Source organism: Sander vitreus, chromosome 3 (genome assembly GCF_031162955.1).
Source record: "Sander vitreus isolate 19-12246 chromosome 3, sanVit1, whole genome shotgun sequence".
NCBI lineage: Eukaryota > Metazoa > Chordata > Actinopteri > Perciformes > Percidae > Sander > Sander vitreus.
Window position 1 is genome coordinate 7952796 of NC_135857.1, and position 17371 is coordinate 7970166.

The 17371-nt window shown below is 40.8% G+C and overlaps 1 protein-coding gene across 1 annotated transcript; it reads left to right on the forward strand.

The window, feature by feature from the left end:
* Nucleotides 1–1974: 1974 nt before the first annotated feature.
* LOC144515216 (dehydrogenase/reductase SDR family member 13-like) lies at nucleotides 1975–14152 on the forward strand. Its single transcript, XM_078245852.1, has 5 exons — nucleotides 1975–2160; nucleotides 4868–4986; nucleotides 7959–8082; nucleotides 9212–9538; nucleotides 13517–14152. The coding sequence occupies exons 1-5, from the start codon at nucleotides 2034–2036 to the stop codon at nucleotides 13774–13776; spliced, it is 957 nt and encodes a 318-aa protein (XP_078101978.1). The 5' UTR covers nucleotides 1975–2033; the 3' UTR covers nucleotides 13777–14152.
* Nucleotides 14153–17371: the final 3219 nt, after the last annotated feature.

Here is a 17371-nt window from a genome sequence, read left to right on the forward strand (position 1 = left end):
GTTACATTGTGGTATACGGGAGTAAAATGTAGGCTACATCGTATGCGCACTCAAATTAGCAGTGCATTGTGGGTATTTTATACTGGACTATATAGTGAATGAAATTAACTACTAACTACAAAATGGCGAACACACTATATAGTGCACTATTTCCGTGATAGGGAACGGTTTCGAACACATCCTGTTCCCCTCTTCTAGCCTTGCCACACTGTCCCTATACAATTGATGCTATGCTATGTATATTTGCAGCACACCACAATCACTAAATGGAAAACAGCCATACAGTATGATCTCACATTATTTGTCTGGCATTCAGGGTTCATCACACACACTTTGGCTTCAACACCAGTCAACAGACGTTACAGCAATAAAACTCGCTCTCAAACAAACAAACTTTATTCTTAATCATCACATACACACAGTAAAATATAGTGAAATTCTATTTCCTTTCATTTATTCATTTTTTTTTTTGAAATGTATTTATTTTAAATTACCTTTAAATGTTTGTCATATTTTGAAATGATCTTCCTTTTAACCAGTGGTGTAGCCTACGTGATACGCAGGTATACGCAGTATACCCACTAAGAAAGCTCCAGGATTTCCATATACCAACTTAAAAAGGCCCAGTGACACGCAGCAACATACTTTCCATTATAATTTTAATATATTTTGAAATGTCATCTGTGTTTTTCATCTTCACACTAAATAAAGGTATTTCCACCGTAAATCGGTGCATAAAAGTGTGTCAGAATGCAGGAAATGAAGTCGTTGGTGCTTAAAACTTCCCTGGGAGAGGACACCCAGACCCCCCCACTATGATATGCCCCCCCCAAAAAAAAGAAAGGTAAATTCTAGTCAATATAGCCACTACAATACATTAGACTACACCACTGCTTTTTACCCATTGACATATGCTTTTACCCCGCACCTCTCCAAAGGGATCAACTTTTTTTCAACTTGGTTGATCGACTATACATGCCTTGCATTATATTGACCGGTCAGAAGATTGCCAGAGAACTGAGGCGCTGAGCAGCATCTCTGTAGTCAAATCAGCCGACGTTACAACTGTAGTAAACCCATAATGTTCTCTAAATACAGCCATGACCTATATACTGACATTTATGGTAAATGTCATCGAGCTGACAGGCAGAGCTAGTGACGGACTTGGCGAAGTTAGCGCACATCATGCAAACATTATACACATGTCACTACGTCCGGTTTTCAAAATAAAGTGTTAACGTAGGGCCTAGGCTATACAAAATGCATATATGGGAATAAGGTAATTTGGATTAAATTCACAGGAAGTAGGCTATAGAACATATGTTCCTTTTGACAGTCTTAGAACAGATGTCCTAAACTTAAATATAGGCCTATAATTAATTGTCAGAAATGATGGAGGAATGTTTTTTTTCAGCACCACTGTCAGGAATTATTCATTTAACTTCCGTTCCAGCAACATAAACAACAGTAATTTCCCTCACAATTTAGTGGCATTTTATTTTTAGTTCATTAGGAACACTGGTGACATGTTTTATACTTCAATGTAAGACACAATTAACAACCTTTCAGTCACAAGGTGAGCTGCAATCCCTTTCTGGTACGTGGAAATCGACATATTACTGGTTCCAGCCCCAAATGTTTTCTCACAAATCCCGAATCATTAGGTCTTTAAAATAACTTCAAATGTTCTATGCTGCTACTACTAATATGCTATTCCCTAAATACATCTAATATAATTGAGTAAATGTTCTTTTGTTGGCCTAAATTCACATCAAACTATTAAAGACCACATTTGGCAATTGCTAAGGATCTTTGATTTGCATTTAGAGCAGCCCATGTTATTATGGCATTTCAATTCAAATGTAGCACATTGGTCAGCTAAACAATCATTCTGTGAACTCTACTCCAGCATAGTAGCTAGGTTTGAAGATACAGATTATTAGACGTTCTACAGAGTTTATTTTGAAAGTCTTGAACACGGTATTGCGTTTACGAACTTGACTGTAGCCTACTGTTGCTACTTCAGTGCAGTGATGTCTGCGTTGCTTTGCCTCGTAGCTGGAGCACTTTGCTTTTATGTGATAGTGTATTACAGTGTATTCAGAGGCGCTAGGTGCTCCAGTTCAGTGAAGCTGAATGGGAAGACGGCCATTGTTACAGGTAAAGAGCCTCACCTACTGTAGATCCTGCTAACATGTAGCTTCATTCAGACTCTCAGCCACAGACAGTATATAAGCTCATCTTCATGTAAACAGTAGGTGTGTCTCTGAAACACTTCCCCAAATGATCCCGAGTGTGTCAACGCTGTACCTTTCATTAAAGTTAGCTAGCTAGGTGACGTGATAGGCATCGCCGGGAGTCCATTAATTACCCGATAATGGACATATTAAAGGGCATTAACATGTACAATTAATATATTATTTTCATGCGTTGTGCAATCACAATCTAAAGTATTTTCAAATACTCTGTTTCCTTGCAACACCTGAAGGTTTTACTAATCCCTGAAAGATACATTCCCATCCCAAAAGGTTCTAATGCAATGGAAACGCTGTTCACTGCTAAATACTGTTCTCAGTAAATAGGACGGACCTGGCAACGGGAGACAGTACTAGTCCGCTCAGCTCCCAGCCAGAAAGTTTACGCTATGCTAGCGGGATTTGATAAACCGTAACGTTATGGGTAATTTTAAAGTATGTTGAACAACAAGACAAACTAGCTATCCAGCCATTTCGTGGTCTCCAAAAGAATATCAGGACTGTCGAGAACAAATGCGAGTTAAACAGCGAGCGAATGGTAACGAGGGATGCTCGCTAAACTGTGAAACCGTAAACTGGCTGTGTGGTTTAAAGCATAGACAGTACGGTATATAGGTTTAGAGCGGGTTTAGAGGGGCTACGTTTAGCAGCTAATGCGTTAGCGCCATCTTGTGGTGTTCACGAGGCACTGCAGGACAGCACAGTTGTAAATAAAATATTCAGTTTATTTCCTTTTAATCTATCCCAAGTGCTATCTTAATCTTTCCTCTTGATCCAAGCATATCAACTACGTTAGTGTCTTCCTATATTTCGTTTTGGATCCAGATATTCTAAAGCTAACCTAGATATTTTTAAGTGTGTGTTATAGTGCGTCCAATAAACCTACCCACATCTGTTTTCAGTTATTTGACTATACTACCTACATTTGTAAGGGAAATGTACCTTTGAAATGAAGAATTAATCCAACCACATATATTTTAAATATGTAATATTTTACATGCAGAAATATTATGAAATGAGTGGAGTCCAGTGTTGATAAGCCCATGCATGTTCTCAATATGCCCTCATAATTATTAACTCTTAATTCATCTTTGTATACCAATATTCCTCTGTGTGTGCTGGGTGCTATAGAACAATGTAGAGCTGCAAACATGAATAGATTAGTTGTCAGTCGTAAAATTAATCAACATCAATTAGTTGGTTTAAGTCATTTTATTATTTGTTATATTTATTATTATTTAAAAAAGTCATAGGTATTCTGATTCCAGTTTCTTAAATGTGACTATTTTCTGGTTTCTTTATCACTCAGTAACAGTAAACGAAATATATTGAGTTGTGGACATTTGAGGACGTCATCTTGGGCTTTGGGAAACACTGATCCACATTTTCACCATTTTGTGACGTTTTAGAGACCAAACAATTTATCCATTAATCCAGAAAATAATCCACAGATTAATCAACAATGAAAATAACTGGTAGTTTGCATCCCTAAAACAATGTGTATTTTAAAGAACTGAAATTGTTTTTAAATGGAATGCTGATTGTACAATCTCAATACCAAATGTATGAAACAAGTAATGACTGGTTCATACATGAGCTCTAATATTCCGTTATCTGCAAGCAACATAAAATGCCAGTCTTTGGAATGACAGGTGTCATTGAGTTCAGTAGGGGTGCACGATTCAGAAAATGTCACGATTTGATATCGATTTTTAGGCTCAAGATTCGATTCCAAATCAATTTCTGATTCAAAAATGATTCTCGATTATAAAAAAACAAAACGATTCACAGTATGTAAATGTAGTTACTTTTCCCATGTGATTGCAGTAGACATACCATTTAAAAGACAAGAAACACAACAAATGAAATGTAGTTTGATATTACTTTAGTGCCAAGCTTTGGCCAGCTTTCAAATACATTTAATTACATTTAAATAAAGTATAAAATAAAACTGTTAAATAAAAAGAGCTTTTCGTTCAGAGTTCGGTGGGAGTTTAGAGCATTGAAAGAGTGCATTGCCTGACTGGCACGTTACTTTAGGTTGTTGTTCGTCCACGTCTTTAATGTTAATCTCTGGGTGATGCCGTACCATGTGAGTTCTCAAGTTTGTGGCGTTTCCAAAATACTTAACTTTCGCTTTGCAAAGCCAGCATATCGCATGATTCCTATCAAGTTCTGTCTTCCCCTTGAGGTTATAAAAATGTGTCTAAACTCTCGCCTTCAATGATGATGGAGCGTTCTCTTAATACATCCATGGGATGGAGCAGGTTGAATAATTCTTTCTGTGAGGTTTGCCATTGTTTGCGCCGACTAAACTACCTCCGCTGCACTCCTCCTTCTTCTGATCATGACAAGAGTGCCCAGGCGTCAGTGTGAATTAGACGCAGTGCCATCTATGGGAATGGCGAGCTAACCTCATTTCAGGACAACAGTATACACGGCATTACAAAATGAAAAAAATAAAATAAAATATGAAACGATTTTTAGAATTCTATGAATCGGTAGAACTTGAATCACGATATGAATGTGAATCGATAGAGTTCAGCAATTGCTCCTTGTTGTCAGTGTTTTGTTGATTATTATGTTTGTGAGTGAGTGGTTTTCCTGCACAGGAAGCAACACTGGCATCGGCAAGGCCGCGGCTCTGGATCTGGCAAAGAGAGGAGCCAGGGTGATCCTCGCCTGCCGCAACAAGGACAAAGCTGAGGCTGCTGCTTTTGACGTTCGTACAGTAAGTACTCTGACAGTTATAGTCTGTTCCCTACTCCACACGCAGCACAGAGAATTCCAATTCAAATGTCAGCTGTTGTGATCCAAAAGGTGGGACTATAAAGCATTTTGGGGATCGAACCGATACTGGTTTTTCAAGACCGATACCTATTATTTGTAGTTAATGAAACCGATAGCCGATATTTGGAACCAACATGCATTTACAGTGCAAATGAAATTCTTGAAATCAAAATTAAGATTTTGTAATGTTACAAACTCCAACACAAAACTTATTTTTGAAATGCTTTAAGCAATTATTTAATAATTATAAACGTTCAACATAATCCACAGTAAAACATACAGCTAGTATTGTGGGCGGGACATAAGGGGCTTTCCGACCGGAGGAATTTTTGCAGTTCTTAGATTTAAACGTTCCTAGAACACTTTTTTCGTCGTGTTCCGACAGGAAAAATTTGGGGATTTTTAAGTTCCTCTGGCCGCTGTAGCGTACTTTTTTAGCTCCTACTCCAGAGCAGGGTCTTTTCCCTTTTCCCTTTACCTAGGTGTACTTGATTGGTCGAACTTATAAGTCACGCCCACTGCCAACTCGGAACTTGCAGGCAGAGCAACAACCAACAACGGGACATTTTTAACAATTTTCACCATCTTATTCATCATTAAATTCACTTCTGACAACGTTTTAGGCGAGAAATTAACTGTTTAGATTTCGAATGTAGGCAGTCTTGCGAAAATTGATGCCAAATTGACAATTTGCTTCAAAGTTTTCGGAGTTTAGAAGCTCCATGAAGTGAGGCGACAGCCAGCAGGCGCCTGCCCCGGCCTCTAGCTCGTCGCTCGGAGGGTCATGCTCAGACACCTCGCTGTGAGCTGGAGGTCTCTCAGACCGCTCTCGTAAATAAGAGGCTTTTTTATTTCGCCGTTGACGGTTCGTTTGTTTAAATATCACAACACATGTCCATCATAAGATTAACGGGAACCTGTGGTTAGCTGTCTTTTTGGAGTTAAACTCCACAAGCGTGTCCTGCGGCTCGCCGGCCGTCACACACACACACACACACACACACACACACACACACACACACACACACACACACACACACACACACACACACACACACACACACACACGTCCACAGCGCAGCAGCAGGCAGAGGCGGGGTCTGTTCCGAGTATAATAAAGCCCCGTCTGTGTTGAGCAAAACATTACGTGAATTACTACGAGAATGGACGGAATGCTGCTTTATTGTTGTTGTTGTTGTTGTATGTGGCGCTAAGGTCTAGTGGCGATGCTATAAAGACCGTTGCCGTGCTTGCGTCACTCCCTTACCCCTCCTACCAGTCCCTATGGCCACTTGGCCAGTGGGAATGCGAACGGAAAAAAAGATTTTGGGGGAGAGTAGTTCTTAGAACTGCTTAGAAGTGTACTTTTCCTCTAAAGAGTACTATCCGGTCGGAAAGCACCTATTAAGTCAGAGGGACAGACACAGAGCTGTAGCTAGGGCTGCACGATATGACCTAAAATCAAAATCACGATTAATTGCACATTTTACCTCGATAATGTAATTTTTTGGTGATTCAACGACGGACACTGCGTTTATATTTTTCACTGCCTGTTTTAGTTTTTAGTTTACTATCATAACCCTGCTCCCGATATACTCCAAAATCTGGACTTTCTTTAGCCTCCCCTATCCTAACCACTGATATAAATGACAACATGATAGAAACCCCTCTCAAACAGTTCAACTGCACCACTAACTGTAGATTCTAGGGCTGATCGATTCATCGTTTTCAAATGGAAACTGAGATTGGAAAGAATGTGATCGGCTAATTGTGAAGACGGCGATTAATCGACAATATCGTGCAATATTTAGTTGAGTGTTTGGTGTAACATTTATTTTAACATTTTTTATTCCTCTTTTCCTTATTATATATACTGTTTTTTTCATAAGATAAAAATATATTAAAATAAATTGTTTCCAGAAATGTCCTATTTTCAGTGGAGTTTTCATTTATTTTGCATTACTTTATTAAACATGATGGTAGAAGGTGTAATATGTAGATGCTGCTGTTGAACGGAGGATGATCGGACATTTCGGTTTACAGGAAAGTACTGATATTTTTTATTGGAATAGTTTTTTTTATTATTAAAACTTTAGCTTTTCTGATAAATGTTCTGTGTTTGACTGTTCAATCTTCCATGCTTATTAAAAGAAAAACACTTATTTCTGGCAATTCATATCCATGTTCTCATCCTCCGTAAGAATATAGAGCCGTTTTGATAGCGTCTCATGTTATAATGCTCCATGACGTGTCTTATCTGTTACACAGTGAATATTGAACTTTAGCTATAGTTTAGCTAAAAGAAATCGCAAGTCGTAATTGCTATATCTGGCAGAAAAATTGTAATTACATTTTTTTCCCCCGAATCGTTCAGCCCTAGTAGATTCCAAAATGATCATACTGTAGGATCAATTCCTCTAAAATATTTCAACACAAACTGAACATTAGAATCTTCACGAAAGTAGGATGTATTGCTATTTTAGACTGCATTAGTTTTAGCTATCTGCCCCTAATAAAGTCTAGCATTCACACAGTTTCATAGACGTTTTTCATAGCAAAAACTTCCCAGGCCCAGGCTTTTGTAAACCCACAATTAGATTTGCTCATAGCCCTCTGCACATTTGTACTAATGTGGAATGAAGTTGCTGTGATAATCAGGATGTGCAGGTGTTTTTTTTTCTAATCACTCTGACCACAGTAACTGTGAAATGACCTGAGCCTTCAGGAGACTGCACGTTGTCCGCTCTGTCAAGACCAACCAGACTGCAGGAAAACATTGTTTTCAATATATTCAGGTGTATTTTCAAAATGCAGAAAAATCAGCAAGGCAAGTTTTGTGTTTCCATCAGTATTGTTTAGTTCTGCCAGATATGCACATTACAGCCAGACTGATCCAGTGTGAATGTGCTTCAGGAGAGCGGGAACAACCAGGTGGTGTTCATGCCGTTGGATCTCGCGAGTTTCAAGTCTGTTCGCAGCTTTGCTGAAACCTTCCTGAAGACTGAGCCCAGACTGGACATCCTCATCAACAACGCAGGTGAGAATGTTTAAATACGGTGGAATATCCCTCCATGCTATGTTATTATTTTTACATCAAAATGAAACGCTGTGATGAAGGTCTGTTAGACTGAAAGCTCAAAATAAAGCGAACCATTGCATAGATCTGAGTGTGCGGATCTCTCTTCTATCAGTTTGGACATGAAACAAAATGAAAAAGCACTGTTAAAGGCTAATTTTATTTTTCAACCTGGACCCTATTTTCCCATGCATTGGTGTCTAAATGAATAATGTGAACAACTATGTTTGAAATTGGTCCAGTGTTGAGCGAGCACGCTGTAACCGGCAGACGCGAACCGGGCTGCAATGTAACCCTATAGTTCAAATGGGCATCGTCAATTTCTTCCACAGATTATTATTCTAAGTGTCTGACAACATTATGGAAAGGACAGAGATAGACCTTTTTGTTAAAGAGTAAGATCCTTTTGTTTAACCAGAAACGGCTCCGAAATCACCATTACCAAACCCACCAGACTCCATTTAAATAAACACTACTTTTAGCTTGTATAGAGCCAGCATATATTTCCATGTAAATGGGTGAGTTAAAGGTTTATTACAACCAAACCAGAGTGGTGATTGTTGGAACAGCGGAAAGATGAACCAAGACTGCTTTTGATAGTTTTATTTTGTTTTCTGTCGACTTTGAATGAAGTGTGTTTTACGATGATAAAATTACTGTTTATTTAAATGGAGTCTGGTGGGTTTGGTAATAGCGATTTCATGTTAAACAAAAAGGAACTTACTCTTTAACAAAAAAAGGTCAATCTCTGTAGGGATCCTTTCCATAACGTTGTCAGACACTATAATAATAATAAGAATAATAATCTTAGCCTTTCAGCGGAAAAACAGCACTTTAGGTGGATGCAATTGGCCATTAATGTTACATTGTAGCTTGTTTCGCCGCTGCCGACTGCAGCGTTCTTGCTTAATACTGGACCAATTTCAAAGATTGTTGTTCCCATCAGTCACTTGGACACAACAATATAGGAAAATAGGTTAAAAAAAAAAAAAGAAGTTACCCTTTTAAAGGATCAGTTAAATCTGACTTGACCACCACTACAGTGCTGTAAAATGGAAGCACACTAAGTGATTGAACCACTCTGTTTCAGGTGTGATGGGTCCAGGACATACTGAGGATGGTTTCGGCATGGCGTTTGGGGTAAACCACCTGGGTCACTTCCTGCTCACCAACCTTCTCCTGGAGCAGCTGCAACAGTGTGGTCCCAGCCGCGTGGTCACCGTGGCTGCACTTCTGCACCGCTTTGGCAGAGCTGACTTCCCTCTGCTGGCGTCCAAGAACGACTCGGTGTCTGCTCAGTCTACCTGGCACAACCTTCAAGCCTACTGCAACAGCAAGCTGTGTAATGTGCTCTTCACCAGGGAGCTGGCCAACAGGCTGGAGGGCACCAGTGTCACCTGCTACAGCCTCCACCCAGGTCAGTGCCTTCTACACATTTTATACAGGAATGTTGGGTGAGGCAACATATCCTGTGGCTGTTGTTTTCAAGGGTAACTACTGTTTTTTTTAAACCTGGACTAGGGCTGCACGATATTTTGTTTCATCAGCTACATCGCATGCGCGATAGTCACATCGCAGGACGTTGCAATGTGACTTTCACGAATTTCATTGAACAAACCACCCAAGGAAAACTGTATTTTTTTTCAAAAATAAAAAAACTCAAAATGCACTGTTCCAAATTATTATGCACAACAGAGTTTCAAAACATTTTATAGGTTGTAAAGAACTGAAAATGGTCATTTGCTGAAGTTGCAGCATTAGGAGGTCATATTTACTGAAATCAAAAGCTATTTCAATCAAACACATCTTAACAGGGCAAGTTACATGTTAACATAGGAGCCCTTCTTTGATATCACCTTCACAATTCTTGCATCCATTGAACTTGTGAGTTCATGGAGAGTTTCTGCTTGAATTTCTTTGCAGGATGTCAGAATAGTCTCCCAGAGCTGCTGTTTTGATGCGAACTGCCTCCCACCCTCATAGATCTTTTGCCTGAGGATGCTCCAAAGGTTCTCAATAGAGTAGTCACAGCGCTTACTTGCTTTGGTGTTTGTAAAGCATTAAAGTTCAACAAAGAATGGTTCACATAAGAAAAGTTCCTTTTTCATTTTTATTTTCTATGTAGATGCACTCCCTTACAAAAATCACCCCAGTAGTCGAGAATGATTTATTATTTCCAAATAGAGCTATTTATGTCATATTGTAAAAATTAGTCTTTTTTCATATCGCAATATATATCGCAATGTCAGTTTTTCTCCAATATCGTGCAGGCCTAACCTGGACCCTAGTTTCATATGTTTTTGTGTCTGATGGGAACAACAATCTTTGACATTGGTCCAGTATTAAGCGAGAGAAACAAGCTACAATACAAGTTAATAGGGCAATTGTGCAGCTTGTATTTACCTTCACAAAAGTTCTGTGTTTGCCACTGACAGGCTCAGATTAATATTCTAAGTGTCCGACAACATTATGGAAAGGATTTCTAAGGAGGTCGACCTTTCTGTTAAAGAGTAAGATCATTTTTTTAAACATAAAAACAACCGCGAAATTTCATTCGCTAAAGCCACCAGACTCCATGCAAATAAATAGTAATTTTAGCGTCGTAAAATACACTTCATTCAAAGTCGACAGAAACAAAATAAAACTATGAAAAGCCGTTTTGGGTCGTCTTTCCACTTTTCCAACCACTACAACTCTAGTTATGGTTGAAATAAAAACACATAGTTTACCGACACGTGAAAATACGTTGGCTCTATGCACGCTAAAAGTATTGTTTTTTTTAAATGGAGTCTGCTGGGTTTAGCGCTAGAGATTCTGGACGAGACGAGTTGAAACTTGCAACCACTTGCAATGCGCTGGTCTGCAGCGTTCTGAAACCTGTCACGGTACAGATCCATTTGACCGTGCGACGCTGCTGTCGCGCTCCACTCTATTCCTATGGGTGACGTCAAGCGACTTCAACGTGCACGCAAAGCATTCCGGGAAGGCGGCGCTGCATTTGAAAAAATGCTGCGCGTCCAAAAGCTGGCCGATGCCCATCTTTATGCAAATGAATCCGTTGAACGCGCTGACTATCCAGTAGAAGTAGACGAAAATCTTTCAAACTGACCTTTGTCGATCTGAAATGAAGACAGATTCAGCACCTGCATGGCCTATTTCTCGCTTAAAATGTTTTCAGAAACACGTTTCGGTGAACTATTTTCGCAAAATACTAGATCGTATTCTCAACGAGCCGCCATGACACTCTGTTGAAATTCTCGAGAAGCCAGACCCACGTCACGCGTTCGTCCAATCAGCTGCCGGTCAAGGGCGTGGAGCATCAACCATGGATGTATGACGTGGCGACACCACGCTTCAGTCATGTCGGACAAATGGATCTGTACCGTCAGTTTACATCAATGAGACGGTGTATCATCTCCATAGCAACGACTCTCTGTACTTCCGTTCTAACTTCTGCCTTTTGGCTTTTTTGTAGCTGGATATAATTTGTAGCGTCTTAAAAGAGGGGATAGTGATTGTGAGAAACTTGCTTTTCTGATAGTGATGAAATGGTAAGAACAATGCTTTATTTCTCTGAATCACTGCTGTATTATCACACTGCTCCCTCTCTTCAGTCACTCTATAGCTCGCTCCTTCACATACCGCGCTCGCCGCTGCTCGTTGAGCCTCCGTCTAAAACAAAGCCCAGTTCAGACCAAAGATTCGCGACGAGACGAAACCGTCGCAGGGAAAAGTTTCAGCGGTCTGAACTAGTCCGTCTCAGCTCAACTCAAGCCAGCTGAAGGTTTCGCCGCGACTCAGCCGGTCAAGTCGCAGAGGCTGGTTTTAGAACGTAAGAGACGTAACCTGTTTCGACAGCCAATAGAGAAGTCCGCTGGAAAAGTCAGCTATAAACTACAAGAAATAAAATGATCCATAATCAATTATATTTTCATGTCACAGACAGCTGAAGTTTTAGCCTCAACGAGCGCCCAAAAGCACGGTAACGTTATACGGTCAAGAGATGGAGAGTGACCGAAGAGAGGGAGCGCCCGGCGGCGCTAGAACAAAGCCGTGAATCGGAGAAATAAAACGTGTTTTCGCCGATTCATCACTAGAAATGTAACTGTAGCAAGCATCTCAATATCACTAACGTTATCCACTTTCACATTTTAATGAAACAAATTATATATCCAGCTACAAATAGCCTGAAAGTCGGAAGTTAGAACGGAAGTTCAAAGAGGCGTTGTTATGGAGATGATACACCGTCTCGTCTCGTGGCGTTGGTGTGAACTGGCAGGTTTCAGAACGCTGCAGACCGGCTCGTCGAGAATCTTTGGTCTGAACTGTGCTTAACTCATAGATATAAAAACAGTTAGTTGTAGCTGAATCTGAGTCGTAGGCGATGCCATCAGCTGGCTTGAGTCGAGCTGAGACGGGCCGGTTCAGACTGTTCCAACTTTTGCGGCAACGTTCTAAAAACGGTTTGGTCTCGTCGTGAATCTTTGGTCCGAACGGGGCTTCAAAGGTCAAGACGTAGCAGGAAAGCATTTTCATTTTCCCCATTTCTTCTGTTGCACCTCTGACCACACCACATAACAGCATCATTTTTTAGCTGCTGGTTTTTAATACTAACAAGAGATGACAACAATCTGACAGACGTTATGGCTTTATTCAGACATGACATGGTGACAGTGATGTGGAACGAGACGCAATGCTCGCACGATTTTGGCACCCGTCTCCAAGGTTATTATAGTTTTGCATTTTTCATTAGTTTTTGTATTTTTTTTATTTTGTTTTCAAATTCAGTTTAGTTTTAATTAGATTTAAAAGTGGTTTGCTAGTTTAGTTTTCTATTATTTTTTTTTGAAAATGCTTCGTTTTAGTTTAGTATTAGTAGTTTTAGTGTTAGTTTTAGTCTTTTTTTGTAATATGGGTTATTTGTCAGGGCCAAAATTCAAAAAGGTCAGAAAACATATTGTGTAATAATAACTCAACAAAAACATCATACAATTTCAGAAATATGTGTACACAATGTATTCAACAATAACACCGGTACATAAAATGTAGCCTATATGGTCATAAATATGTAAACAGTCGCTGTATCGCCTCGTAATATTCGTGTTCTGTGGGAAAGTACCCATGACAAAAACAAAGGTTCGTAAAACAATATTGACGTGATAATTATTCACACGAAAGAAACCCCAGTGTGTAAAGGCCTTTATTAATAAAATGGACAATACCTTTCATAGACGGGTTTATTTGCTCCACAACTATAGCAGTAGTTGCTCATACTCTGTTGTTGCTGGGGTATTATGGGCCAGTATGGCTGCCACTAGATGCTATTCTGTCAGATAACAGTAACCATGGAGCACTTCAGCCAAACCTCATATGTTTGGGTCATGTGTTCTTCCAGGAGTGGTCTCCACAGAGCTGTGTCGCAGTATGAGCCTCTGGCAGCAGCTCCTCCTGAAGCCCTTGGCCAAGCTCTTCTTCCTGGATCCAGAGGGGGGGTCCCAGACCACCCTGCACTGTGCCCTGCAGGAGGGCCTCGAGCCGCTCAGCGGACGCTACTTCTCCAACTGTGCACTGCAACAAGTGGGAGCCAAGGGACGGGATGACGCCCTGGCTAAGAAGCTGTGGGAAGTGAGTGAGAGGTTAACCCGTTTGTCGTAACAGACTAAATCCTAATCCAGAGAGATCGCTCGGTGCCTTATCAGAGACCTCTACAGGCCTCCAGTGTCAGTGTCTTATTGTTGGTCTCGATCAGGAGTGTAGTGCTGCCGGAGCGCACCGGCATGACGCCCCGCCACTTTTTTCTCTCCAAGTGAAGAAACAGAATATTCTTAGTTCTTAGTAATATTTTTTTAAGTGCTTGAAGATCCAATTATAAACAAATAGTGCTACACCCATGGTCTCAGACCTATATGTGCTATAGTCTGATACATATATCAGGTAGTGAACATAAAGGAGTGCAGTGTGTTACTATTTCTGTTATCTGCATAACCTTACATATGTGCCTACTGTTGATTAAATAACCACAAAGATGTCATGATTGCATTTTCTTACTGAAATGTTACTCCGGCCAGTATGAAGAAGATAACTGCTTTCAATAAATGCTCCATCAGACCAGAAAGTGGCCCAGCTAATATCCCTCCGGTACTGGAAATACACAGTGCTGGCAGCTTGGTGATTACTTGCTGTCTTTGGTTTTAACTGGACAATACTTTAGCACAGTTAATTTATGGAAATATATATAGGGTTGGGCGATATGGAGAAAATCAAATCGCACAATGTTTTTGACCAAATACCTCGATATCGATACCGCAACGATATTGTAGTGTTGACTATTGGTGCTTTCACAAAATATTTACACAATGAGATTTTTGATAAATAATCATCAGTAATGTGGCTATAATGACTAAGTGGGTAAAGGCAAGTAATAGAACAGTTACAACAGTCTGGTAAGTTCAGAAAGTAACATAACTTTACTGTAATGCAGCCTTTAAAACCATTAAAAGACAACACTTATGCCATATTAAGATATTACGATATCCAAAATCTAAGATGATATCTAGTCTCATATCACAATAGCGATATAATATCGATATATTGCCCAGCTCTAGAAATTTATACCATCTACTTCTGTCTCACAACTGTCAGCAAACCATGCCACATTTCTTGTGGAGTAGGTTATACTATGACAGCACAGGCACTGTAATGTGATTGCTGATAGGTCAGACTGCCAAGACAGTTTGGTCAAAGGTACACATTTACTACACCAAAGTTGAAATCGACATTAAACCTCAACACAGATTGTCTTAACAAATCCTCTGATCTCCGGACGTGTTGGAAGCTATTCCTCCTCACGTCCCCCAAACCCTGTACTGCCGTTTGCAGTTCCTCTGTGTGAATGTCCGCAAGACTACGGAGCTGATGGTGGACTTTTGGGAAGACGCAGGGAAGGAACTACCAACCTGCCAGGATCAACCGAGGGTGGACAGCTTCAGGTCCCTCGGTGTCTACATCACAGAGGATTGTCATTGTCCTCTTGCGTCAATACCTTGGTGAAGAAAGCCTGTCAGCATCTCTACCCCTTCCGATGCCTTAGGCTACATCTACACGGCTACGTTTTAATTTTTAAGCAGCATTTTGAGACTAAAAGATCTCGTTTACACAAGAGTTTTAACTCCAGTAGCATCTCTGTCCATATTAACACGTCTGACAGCACATATCAAATGACCATCCACATATACACTGGGTATGTGTGTGCCGGCATAAACGGGAAGCAGATTATCTGACGTTACTCTGCGGTTGAAAATCATGGATGTATAAGTGCAATATTTTGATAAAAGGCACCATTCACCAAGACTTTGGAGGACATTTTTTCAAAAGTCGTGTTCATTATTGTTCTCTGTGTGATTCCAATACATTTCTGTTTTAGTCTTTTTTTTTTTGTCTTTATAGTCCCATACCAATATATACATTCATGTGACATCCCTGCAGCATACATATCCTGATAGCCCAGGTCGTCCTGAATTTATTTTTTTCTATAACTTGATTGTGCCTTACAAGTTTGACAAGCATTATTACACAAGAAGACCAAGTGACCCAAAGATTGGGAAAAAATGCCCTTTAGACCTTAAAATATGTCACTCAAAAAATCACATCACTCAAAAAACAAACAGAATGTATGCATAAATCAGTGAATTATATGGGAAGTGACTATTAATTAGTAGTATTAGTAGCAGGTAAACTTGGATAAAACAGATTGAAAAGGTATTGTGGTTCAAGTCCGCTGTTAACCAACGCAAGGAAATGTATTTTTTGTATGGGAGGTTTGGGTAACGTCTTGTGAAAGGTGGGGTGTGCCACCCTGTGGAGGGACTGGAAAGTCAAGAGATGGACTTGAAATAGGATTGGATACTCATTGCAGAAAGAAACAAAACATTAGATAGTAAGGATGACACAAACAAGCAATAAGATGTGTTCGCCAATGAGACACTCCCAAATGAGTAAATGACAGAGTAAGTGCAGATATGTGATATTATGACTTGCAGCTCTATGGTGAATTGACAGATGACCGACAGCAGGGCAGCCTCTCCAGTCTGCCAAGAGATCAACCAGCCATGCTGGGCAGGAAAGACGGAGCAAAAAGCCTAAAACTGTAAAACAGAGACCAAGGCTGCATCTCATGGCCCTTATGTGATAGCTCCTCGACTCCTCGGTCCTCTGCTGAACCGGACGTTGTTCTGTCTCTCCTCGGTGAAGGCCGTCTCAAAGCTCTTATTTCTGGGCCGAGGACTGAGGAGGGATCATCGAGGAGCTATAGGCGAGGATACACGAGAGCAGCCTTCCAGGAAGCCGTGCAGCTGAAGGAGTTGCTAACTCCGCCCGTACAGCTGACCTATTCATGTGACGCTACAGAGGAAAAGACGTCTCATCCCTCTAAAACACATTTGCTTGTTTCCTCTCTCCTCCCGTGATTTCCTCGCTTCTCTCCCGTGCCTCCTCGGTGGGGGGGACTAAAGCATGATTTATACTTCTGCCTAAAATCTACGCCGTTGCTAAGTACGTAGAGTACGTGGAGACACGAACCTCGCCTGACCCTACGCCGTAGCCTGACGTGCACTTCTCGAAAAAATGTAACGTCGCGGCGACGTATGGCGCTCGGCCTTGGCTGGGTAGCGTTGCATTTCCCCGACTCATTTCCTGGTTCTCCTTCTCCATAAACAACATGAAATCAAGGAGAGGGTTAACTTTTCCTGCTCCAGATTTCCCACCGTGGTCAGAAAGCACAGGGGAGACACTTTGTTTCTCTCACTAAGACTCTAGAGTCGGTACTCGCTCCGAAGCTAATCGCCGTCACTCTCACTTTCTCCCTCGTTCTATCACCCACTCCCCACACACACACACACGCCGGCTCGACGCACACATCAACGCACAAGTACAAACTTCAGGCCACTTACGTAGTCTACGGAGAAAGCTCTGCGTGGAGACTCCGCTGAACCATAAATCAAGCTTAAGATGCGAGGAAGGGAGGCAAGTGGAGGACTCGAGGAGGCAATTTAAGGGCTATGAGATGCACCGCAACACCCATGAGACCTAATTTTTTTTGTTTTAATAAACGTTTAATTTATGCAGCGTTCCAGGCAACCCGTAACTCATCTTTTCACAACCTTCTACCCGTGAAAGTGCTCTGGAACGGCAGTCAAACCCGTAACTTACTACTCGTGAACTCGTACCAAATCGTTGTACTCCCTGTTCCAGT